General features: G+C 36.9%; 1 protein-coding gene across 1 annotated transcript in view; it reads left to right on the top strand.

Annotated features, from left to right (window-relative positions):
- Stt3B (catalytic subunit 3B of the oligosaccharyltransferase complex) overlaps positions 1-11,847 on the top strand; it is a 146,777-nt gene that overhangs the window by 76,547 nt on the left and 58,383 nt on the right. The window contains exon 3 of the mRNA XM_017613074.1: positions 7,295-7,765. Within this exon, the coding sequence (XP_017468563.1) occupies positions 7,295-7,765 (471 nt within the window). The remainder of the gene's footprint in view (positions 1-7,294; positions 7,766-11,847) is intronic.

Here is an 11,847-nt window from a genome sequence, read left to right as displayed (position 1 = left end):
CAGCTCTTATTATCTTCTCCAACATCAGATTAAAGAAGTCACATGAAAGGGAGTCGCCCTGTCTGAAACCCCTCGTTAAAGTTACTAAAAGCCATTTAGTGAAAGGAGTTATTCAAACTCTAATGAAAATTACTAACAATTTGTACTAATTTACTTCGTTTTTAAAAAAGCTTGTCGGCGAATTCAGCGTACATGCATAATTGGTTAGGTATGTATGTATATGTATGTATGCAGATATTTAAATGCCGGTTCGCTATTCGCGCGACAAACTTTTTTAAAAACGAAGTAAATCAGTACAAATTAATTTTCATTAGAGTTTGAGTGACTCCTTTACTATTTGGCTTTTATTAACTTTAACGAAAGCTTAACTTATTTTATTTTATTTTATTAATCTTAGTGCAGTTTTAACAAATTTTTTTAGCTAAAAAATCTTTTGTTACACTACTTTATTTTATTCTTTTGATTGTACATGTTAAATAAAAGCTTCTTTTTAAAAAATATTTTTTTTTTTACATTAGTTTATTTAAACAGTTAAGAATGATGATGTTTTCTTCCCATTTTTTATTTGGTCATAAAATTTTTTGTATACAAGTCATAACATTTTTTTTAAATGTTACCCACATCTCAATGGCTTTAAAATCGTGTTTTGGGCTAATATTGTTGTACGTTCTATTAGCAATTATTTGCAGAAATAAAATTTTGCCTGACGATGAAATGAGTATATCAAGCGCGCTAGACTCGCTGTCAATCGATACTTGTTGAAAAACTCATGCGAGGTAAATATCTACGGCAAACGTTTTCCATACAAAATACATTGTCAAGAGAAAAGCGTGAATTACTTTTATGACCAAATAAAAAATAAAAATGCGAAGAAAACATCATCATTCTTAACTGTTTAAAAAATTAGCGAAATCGGAATTACCAATCGTGAGAAAACAATTAAAATCTAAGCACTTTCGAAAAGTGTTAATAGCCATAATTCAAAAATAATTCGAATTTCGAAATTGTGGAACTTGTATTTTTCTTTTATCGTTGTGAAGATAACACCAAATTGCACAAACAAATCTAGACCTTCGAAAAAATGGTGGCCCACTTCGCAAATTTTTACTCTGTTATTAGTCGCATAAACATCCTGGCCCCCAGGCCTAGTTAACGGCAAGAATAATAGTGTTAGCGCGTATATATATGTTTCTCCTACATATGCTAACATTAGGGCGGATCCCTAATGTGTGAGAATTATAGGGCTGTTCATTAAATTGTGGAAATATTTAGATGGTCGTAACATACATTGTTAAGATAATATTCGAACTTTTTTGGCCCTTCTATCGAAACATTGAATTTGATGCTTCACGAGAGAAACTTTTTGGAATCATCTAATACTTTTCTCAGGTCTGAAGATATAGGACATTTTAGCTATGTAGCTAATTTTCATTATCTGTGGGATTATGAAATGGCTGTAATTGAAAAATAAGCTGGTGGAAAGAGATAATTTCTGTTTCTGTGTGCCTCGTTAGTAGAACTTTGCTTCATTTTGCATTGCATCCTGTCTAGACCATGAATTCTTTTTTTCTTATAAGCCTTTCGCTAGGGGTTTACCCTAAATATCTACTCCACGGATTGTTAACTAATTTAAGGCTCCCACACAGCTTCCTTATTGAAAGAAAGCAATTTTTCTGGGTATGTTGACACACAGCTTTTTCGTCCTTTTTGTTGTGACTTGTACAAGTTTTCGTCTACGTTTTTCCTTATTTTCAGAGTAATGGCTGCAAAAAATCTTGCTACAGTACGCTGAATAAATTTTTTGTCCATGCTATCTTTTCTTAAGAATTTAAAGCGATCATAAGTTTTCTTGGCTCGTTAAATGTTGTTCTGAAATAAGTCACTTTTCACGTCCATGATCCTCACCCACTTGCTATCGATTTAAATTTAAAATAAATAATTCCTAAAGGTTTCCAATTAGTGGGCGAAGTAACCCTTAAAATTAAATTATTGCGTGCAACAGTTGTTGTTTTACACGCTGTAAATCCGTGTAAGACCTTGTTTAGGTGAGTTGTTGTAATTCCATAGGCTTTACAGTTAAGAAGAAATTTTAATCTTTGTTGTTGTTTTGCAAGTCCCTTGGTGTTCTTGTTGTGTTGTTTAATGAGGTGGCAGGTGTCCTCATTATATTTATATCTGATGTGTTGAAAAAAGTGTGTTAAAATCTTACGTTTTCTTGTAATTTGTCTCGGTTTAGCTCTACGATCAACAATGCTAGTTTGTAAGTTGGGCCAGTGTATATAAAATTGTGTATGTATTGTATATTTGGAGCTTTTCGGCCGTTGAATTTAAAACAAAACGTTGGTTTTTTTCTGCCGCCTAAACGTTTCGACACATTATTGTGACATCTTCAGGGAGTCTATTTATTTTTACAAAAAAACATAATTAACAAACGTGTATACAAAAACATTTTTTCCAAACATACTGTTGAAATAAGTCCGTTTCCAGTGCGACTCTGTAACAGTGAGAGAGCACGAACTACATATATATGTACAAACACACAAACATGTATACTAACATGAATGTGCATAGCGGGCACAATTATTGTTAATACTTTGACTTGCCATTCGTTGAATATACTCTAAATAAAGCGGATTCCAACAGGTTATGGGCCCAGACACATGGGTCCCGCGTTTTTTTTGTTAAGTTCGATTAATAAGCGTTTTATAAAAAGTGAATAAGACGGTATCGCGCGTGATCGCCATGAGTTCCATGTACCAGATCGAAAAACTGGATGAAGGAAACTATGACTCCTGGAGCATCCAAATGCGCAGCGTGCTGGTGCATGCAGAGGCCTGGAAAGTGATCGGCGGACAGCGGCCAGCAGCAGACGCGGCGAGCTGGGATGCACTTGTTGAAAAAGCATTGGCTATGATGACTTCGAGTGTGAAGCCATCGCAATTGTGCTACCTAAAAAACTGCACAACTGCAGAAAGTGCTTGGAAAAAGCTGAAAGAGGTGCATCAGCACAGTGGTCCAGTAAGGAAGGTGTGGCTTGGTTTGCGGATGATAGACGGTGACTCTATGCCCAGCTATATAAATAAATTTTGTTCAACGATAGACAAACATTAAGCTTAGTGAGGAGCTGTGGCAGTTATAATATTGCTCTCAAGCTTGCCTAAGAACTACGAGAACTTCGTGATAGCCATGGAAACACGCGATAGTTTGCCTTCCCTTGAGGTATTAAAAATAAAGTTGCTAGAGAAAGGGGAGCGCAGGGGCAGTGAATCTAAATCGGAACATTACAGCGATCAACAGGCGTTTCAAGCAAAAACAAAGCCGACGCGGAAAAAGCGGGGAGAGAAGAGTGATATCGAGTGTTATAAGCGTGGACAACGGGGCCACTATAGAAACCAATGCAAAAACGGCACATATGAGTGGCGCGCGTAATCTTTTTACAAATTACGTCCCACAAGAAGAGGATGTTGTATTGGCAGACAACAACGTTATACGAGCAATAGGCAGAGGCGACATCGTACTTCAAACCGATTTGTGTGAGCTGAGGTTAGAGAACGTTTTGCATGTACCGAGAATGAAGGGAAATTTCGTTTCGGTAAGTCGAGCCGTCGGGCGCGGTTGTGCAGGGAGTTTCAACAACAAATACGCTATCGTAACCCAGAAAGGTGAACAGATTTTAAAAGCAAAAAAANACGGCACATATGAGTGGCGCGCGTAATCTTTTTACAAATTACGTCCCACAAGAAGAGGATGTTGTATTGGCAGACAACAACGTTATACGAGCAATAGGCAGAGGCGACATCGTACTTCAAACCGATTTGTGTGAGCTGAGGTTAGAGAACGTTTTGCATGTACCGAAAATGAAGGGAAATTTCGTTTCGGTAAGTCGAGCCGTCGGGCGCGGTTGTGCAGGGAGTTTCAACAACAAATACGCTATCGTAACCCAGAAAGGTGAACAGATTTTAAAAGCAAAAAAAAGAAACAAATTATTTGTGTTTGAAAGTAAGAGCAACGTGTGCTTTGGTGCAGCGCAGTGCCGTGCAGAAATTTTGCATAATAGATACGGCCACTTAAATTATGGCAGTCTGATAAACCTTGCAAAAAATAAGATGGTGCTCGGCATAGACAATGTGAACTTCTCAGACAGTGCGCAGTGTAGGACTTGCATGAAGAGCAAGATTCACACTCAATCGTTTCCAATAGCTTCGGAAAATCGAGCAAAGCAACTGTTAGAGCTAGTACATACTGACGTACGTGGTCCATTTGAGAAGCGTTCTCTTGGGGGCTCATCATATTTTTTAACTTTTATCGATGACATGTCTCGGCGCATCTTCACATTTTTTCTCAAGTCACGGGATGAGGTGTTTGAAAATTTCGTGACGTTTAAGAGCATGGTAGAGTGTCGGACTGGGCAGAAAATCAAAGCCTTACGGAGCGACAACGGCCGGGAGTACATAAATAAGCGTTTTGATGAGTTCCTGAAGCAACACGGAATAGCGCGTCAACTGGCAATACCATATAGCCCCCAACAGAACGGCGTCGCAGAACGAGCGAATCGAACGCTTGTTGAGATGGCGAGAAGTTTGCTTGTGCATTCAAATATGCCAGAGTTTCTGTGGGCAGGGCAGTGCAGACAGCGTGCTATATCCGCAACAGATCGCCAACTGCAGCGCTGGTTGGCATGACACCGTACGAAGCTTGGAGTGGCAGAAAACCGAATGTAAAAAATATGCGTACATTCGGGTCAGTGGCTGTTGGCCTAGATAAGACGCGTCGCAGCAAATTTGAGGCTTTGGTGGCGAATGGCACGTGGACGGTGACAGACTTGCCAAAGNGGACGCAGAATATGAGGCTTTGGTGGCGAATGGCACGTGGACGGTGACAGACTTGCCAAAGGGTGAGCAAGTAATTGGGTGTAAATGGGTGTACACAGTTAAGAGAGATAACGCTGGCACGGTTGAGCGGTACAAAGCACGTTTGGTAGCCAAGGGGTGTGCGCAGAAGTTCGGCGTAAATTACTGCGAAACATATTCTCCGGTGTGTAGGTATGAAACGATACGCTTAGTTCTCGCGCTCCCTGTTGAGCTGAAGCTATACCTGCATCAAATGGACGTTTTCACGGCTTATCTTAATAGCGAATTAAAAGACGTCGTTTACATGAAGCAGCCTGAGGGGTATGTAGACAGCACCTGTGGCGGAAAGGTTTTGCGGCTGAACAAAGCGATTTACGGCTTAAAACAAGCAGGAAGGGAGTGGAACTCCAAATTGAATGCAGCGTTGTGCGAAATCGGGTTCTCCCAGTGCCAGAATGAGCCATGCTTGTATAAGCAGGACATCGAAGGTAGCCTTTGTTTAATATTAATTTATGTAGATGATTTACTTATAGCGTGTCAGAAGAAGTCTGATTTAACGCAAATTAAATCAATGATTTCGACCAAGTTAGAATGCGTCGACAAAGGCCCACTGCAGATGTTTTTGGGTATGCAGATTCAGCGCGATGGCGATGTAGGCGATATTTCGATGAACCAGTCCCTTTACATCGAGGACATGCAGGGTAGCAACGACGCCATTGGATACCGGATATTAGGTAGCGTGCGATAGAAAAACGTGCGTGGCAGAAGATCCAGCAGCGTATCAGTCTGCAATCGGCGAGTTGATGTGGTTAGCTTTGACTTCCAGGCCAGATATCTACCATTCGGTCGTAAAATTGGCGCAGAGGAACAACAATCCCCACACTGAACATCTCACAGGCGTGAAGCACGTACTGCGGTACCTAGCAGCAACGAAAGACTTGAAACTGAATTACCGCGCGTGTGGGCAGGCGCTTGAAGGCTTCGTAGACGCAGACTGGGGAGGTGATGTGAGCAACCGAAGGTCGTACACCGGATACGTGTTTCTCTTGGCAGGTGGGCCAATCTCGTGGAAGTCAGAAAAGCAGGGAAGCGGAGTACATGGCCCTGTCGTCAGCTCCCAAAGAAGCATTGCACTTGAGGCGTTTAATTATTGAAATTGGCTGTGGTAAAACTGGTACACCAACTGTCTTGTATGGTGACAATCTAAGCGCACAAAATCTCGCTAAGAACCCAGTTTACCATGGCAGATCAAAACACATCGACATCAGACATCACTTCGCCCGAGAGGTTGTCCAGAGTGGCAACGTAGAATTAAAATACATTTCAACCGAAAATATGATAGCTGATGTACTAACAAAAAATCTTTCGAAAACAAAGCATTTACATTTTGTTAAATTAATGAATTTAAGTTAGCTTTCATGGCAACAGAATCACATTGAGGAAGGGTGTTGAAATAAGTCCGTTTCCAATGCGACTCTGTAACAGTGAGAGAGCAAGAATTACATATATATCTACAAACACACAAACATGTATACTAACATGAATGTGCATAGCAGGCACAATTATTGTTAATACCTTGACTTGTCATTCGTTGAATATACTCTAAATAAAGCGGATTCCAACACATACCTTAACCTATAATCACATAAAATCACATTAATTGTTTTATGGACATCGCATTCTTAAACTGACCCTTAACATTTAAATACATCAATACATGTTTGTTAATTATGTTTTCTTGTAAAAATAAATAGACTCCTTCAAGAAGACACACTAATGTGTAGAAACGCGTAGGGGGCAGAAAAGAAAAGCCAACGTTTTTTTTTTTTTAAATTCAACGTCCAAAAAGCTCCAGATATACAACACATAAATATTTGTTTAAATTTCTTTTAAATATCCTGAAAAAATAAAACAAAAATTCCGAATACACCAAAATATAGGTGTTGAGGAAAGCTATCTTTAAAAAAAAAAATTTCCAAAAAATATGGCCTCTAGAAAAAAAATGCATTTTTAAATTTTTATGAAAAGTGCAATGCCATCTTTATTTTTTTGTAAAACAAAATTTAAAAGTGGCAGATCGAAAGAACATCACCAGTAGCATCGAATAGATATATAATTATTTTAAAATGCCCATAATAACACGAATTAAAACGAAAAAATTTTCCATTTGTAAGGATTCATGAGAAATTTTTCAAAAGTGCATGAAATATGCCATTTTGATAATATCGACAAATAAAAAAATATGTGTGCGCTAAAATTTCAAGTAATTCGGAGAAACAGATGTAGTCGACTTGCATGATTTGAGATGGAATTGGTCCTTTATTGTTTGTATTATTTTGCAAAAAAATATCACTCATTAATCCACTAATGTCTACTATTTAATAAATTGAAATTGAAATTGAAGGGTTACTGAGGTATTTTACAACTATTATTTTTACTTAAAGGTCTCGTAATATTTTGGATGACTTTCGCGAAGCGTATTATTGGCTTTCACAAAATACGGCAGATAATGCTCGAATTATGTCATGGTGGGATTATGGATATCAAATAGCCGGGATGGCAAACAGAACGACTTTAGTTGATAACAATACATGGAATAATAGTCACATTGCTTTAGTAGGAAAAGCAATGTCATCCACAGAGGATAAATCTTATGAAATAATGACTTCACTGGATGTTGATTATGTACTTGTTATATTTGGTGGAGTAATTGGTTATTCCGGTGACGACATTAATAAGTTTTTGTGGATGGTACGAATAGCGGAGGGCGAACATCCCAAGGATATCAAGGAAAGCGATTATTTCACTGACAGGGGAGAATTTCGTATTGATTCCGAAGGTGCTCCTGCGCTCCTCAACTGCCTTATGTACAAGCTTAGTTATTATCGATTTGGGGAACTTAAGCTTGATTACAGGTAAGTTTAAATTTCTATTATTAGTATTCACAAAATGCACTGAGAAACAGGGGTAGTTATTATTAGCTAGATTTGGTTATAGTACCCGAATTACATAGTTGGTGAAAGCCAGTGCCTAAAAGAGCCTTTCCAATGGCTAAAACCGCCTTTCCGCTCGTCCACTTCACCTTGTGCGGCGAATCAGAAAAAGTATGCTTGCGCTTAAATATTGGGGTCGTAGGAAATTTCCAAGTGAATTCGGGACGTCTGGCGACTGGCGAATAAGGCTTAACTGTTGGTAGCGGAAATTGGCATTTTAACATGCCTCAGTACAAAACAGGAAAGAACATTGGCTGTCAAAATTAAATATGTTGTTAAAAATATCTTTCAGAAATAAGTACATAAATTGTCCGTCTGATAAATTATGCTTTTCCTAAAGATAAAATATTAAAAAAGCTACCAAAAAATAGAAGCGTTAACCAACGTTGACTCTATTTGATTAATCATAGAAGTTTCATCGTGCTGTTATTATTATTGGTATTCAGTCTACAGTCTGGTTTCGTGAAACTTATAAAGAGCTATTTGAGTGAAAGGCTTCAGAAAGTAAAAGTCGGATACAACTTTTCTACACTTGTACAGATCTACTCAGATGTACCACAGGGATCCATCTTGGGTCCTCTGTTGTTTAGTATTATTATAAATGACATTTTCACCACCTGTTCCCGTGCTCGCTTGCATGCTTACGCCGATGATGTGCAACTGTATCTCTCTAGTAGGTTTGGATTAATTCAGGATGTCTGTAACAAACTTAATGACCATTTAAACTTTATTCTTGCATGGTCAACGAACAACCGTATTTCTCTTAATGTCCAGAAGTCCTGCTCTCTCCCAATCTATAAAGGTAAGATTTCGGTATCTCAGATTCCCCCTTTACATATTGGTACAGATCAGCTTAAAGTTGTCGAAAAATTAAAAAATCTAGGGTTCATTATTAACTCAAAACTCGGGTGTGATGATCCCATTAATGAAGTTGTTAGCAAAATCTTTTATGCACTACGTTATCTAAGAGTAACATCTTCCTATGTACCGCTAGATACGAAAAGGAAGGTGGTAACAAGCTCAATTGTTGCTTAAATTACGTACTTCGATATTGTATATAGTAAATTAGATTCACACTCCCTTAATAAATTGAACGTTACCTTCAACTCTGCCACAATATATGTATATGGTTTAAAGAAGTTTGATCACCTTTCATCTATGAGAAACTCTTTACTTGGCTGTGATTTACAAAATTTCTTAAAAGCGCGTAATAGTATTTTTTTGTTTAAACTTATGCTTAAACTGCGAAACCGGAATACCTTTATAATAAACTTCACTTTTCGAGAAGTATACGTTGGTTTAACCTTATTTTTCCAAAATTTAATTACTTATGCGCTTCAAGACTGTTTTTTATAAACGTGGTAAGACTATGGAACTCCATTCCATTGTCTTTGAAGAACTCGTTACATAAGGGTAATTTCAAAAACGTCATATTTAAGTTTTTCTCTAACAATTGTGATAATAAATAGTGGTTATAGGCGTACTCGTACTTGATCTTTGAATATGTAATTTTATTTTTATTTGAGTTTTTATTTTAACTTCTGTTTTAATTTCTATCCACTCGTGTATATCTAAAGTAAGATTCAATGTCTCCTTTTGTTAACTTTTCTTTTATGTATGCATTTTATGCAATATATGTTCATACTCTACTGTTTGCATTATTGTGCAAATTAATGCACTAATGTGTAATCAATAATAATAATAATAATAATTATATATAATAGAATCGTTCATGGGTGTCGCTACCTTTGAAGTTTACCTTCTGTGTAGAATACAATACTAAGAAATGGTAGCAGAAAGCAAAATTCTTTGCCCGATAGTAAAAAAAATATAAATCACAGTTTCAAAGTTTGTACAAAATTTAGGAAAATTGAACAAAATTTCAACTTTTTAAACTGAATCTTTACAACATTTTTGGGTATGCCGTTTTCTAGTCCATACAATTTTAGTCTAATGAAGTGCAAGTTTCATCCAGCTAAAAAATCGCGCTGATTTTTGATAATTGTTTTTTGGAGACTACTTTTGCCGTTTTTTTTTTTATATAACAAGTGTAATCTACAAAAAACGGGATTTTCTAGCCATTTGAAACTTGCACTTCATTAGACTAAAATTGCATACCCAAAAGTTGTCTAAAGTATCAGATTAAAAAGTTGAAATTTTGATGAAAATTTGTGTAATTTTCCTAAATTTTGTGTAAAGTTTGTAGCTGTGATTTATGTGGTTAAAGCTTGAACAGCATTTTTTATAGAAAAATAACAAAAAAAAATTAGCTCGAAAAACATTACGAATATTAAAAAAAAATCAACACGTGGTCATTGGTTTGAGTCACGTACTTAGGTTTTCTCTCTGACGTCAGGATTTTTTTTAAAAGGACTTTGTATTTGGAAGAAAAAGTTCTGCAGAATTATAACAGAAAAATTTTTTGGTGCATAAGTACGAATGGGTACAGAAAATTTCCTTTAAAAATTTTGTCCTTAAAAATCCTTGAAAATTTGCAATATTTATTTTTGTAAAAATTATTGTTTGAGGACTAATATATGTACATACGACCACATCATCGAGTTTCGTCCTGCAAACTTTATTGACTTAAAATTTCAAAGTCCTTTGAAAAAAATCCTGATGTCAGAGTGAAAAACTAAAAACGCAGTTTTACTATATTTGGCCCATAGTTTCTTGAGTATATAGATTCTTTCATGTGATCTGAAATTTTTTTGTTTTTGTGGCACAGTGTTATTCATAGTTTTGGAATATGTTTCATGAAAGCAAAAAATAAAAATAGTTGACATCACTTTCCTTTTTAAACACCTAGGATATCACTGACCATTATAAAGGACACTGAATGACGGCAAAGCCCAAAGTTCTACATACTTGTTGACATCACTTTCCTTTTTAAACACCTAGGATATCACTGACCATTATAAAGGACACTGAATGACGGCAAAGCCCAAAGTTCTACATACTTGTTGACATCACTTTCCTTTTTAAACACCTAGGATATCACTGACCATTATAAAGGACACTGAATGACGGCAAAGCCCAAAGTTCTACATACTTGTTGACATCACTTTCCTTTTTAAACACCTAGGATATCACTGACCATTATAAAGGACACTGAATGACGGCAAAGCCCAAAGTTCTACATACTTGTTGACGGGACTTTTAAAATGAATGATACAAAATCAGCCGGTATACCTAAGTAAAATGGGTATATGTGCAGAAACTGTTTTTCGATTTTCTCGAATAAAAATAACTGCTTGTTTCTGTTTGAGTACGCATGATCTTGTACTCACGTTTTGTTTCTATTCGACGTACATTCTGTTGATAACTGCATTTTTATGGTACCGTTAGCATTGAACGCGGACACAGGTTGCGAGGTTCATAGAAAATAGTTATATGTGCAAAATGCTTCATTATTTTCCGAGTGCTGTAGTGCAAACATCTCCGCGATCTAAGTAATAATCGTAAAAAACAGGTTTGTAAGCAACAATACAAAAATACGCTATCACAATAAATACAAAAACAAATTAACGTTTTAGTCGAAATGCCGCGTGGTACCGAACTTTCAGTTGAAGAGCAGATCAAAATTAAGACCATGAACGAAGATGGAATAAAAATAGGCGTAATTGCTGCTGTAACAAATCGTCATCGGAATACTGTAAGAAATTACCTAAAGAGTCCTGAAGGTTACAAGATAAATAAACGTAGCGGACCAAAACCTACAATAAATGAGCGGACCAAACGGCGTATTTGCCAGCTTGCAACGCTTGATATGATGAGTTGCTCCAAAATCAAGGCGGAATTGGGTCTTCAAGTTACGCGACAACGCATTCAACAAATTTTGAGGCAGGACTTGCACCTCCATTATGAGTGTAAAGTGCCTAAGCCACGCCTAACCGATCGACACAAGAAGGCGCGCATGGCGTTCTATGAAAAATATAAATTCTGGGACGACAAATTCGAAACAGTTATATTTAGCGATGAAAAGAAATTTAACTTAGATGGCC

The sequence above is a fragment of the Rhagoletis zephyria genome, unplaced genomic scaffold (assembly GCF_001687245.7).
Source record: "Rhagoletis zephyria isolate East Lansing unplaced genomic scaffold, Rhagoletis_zephyria_1.1 Rzeph_scaffold_00606, whole genome shotgun sequence".
Lineage (NCBI taxonomy): Eukaryota > Metazoa > Arthropoda > Insecta > Diptera > Tephritidae > Rhagoletis > Rhagoletis zephyria.
Note: the sequence above shows the minus strand (reverse complement) of the source record. Positions and strands in the feature narration are given on the sequence as shown.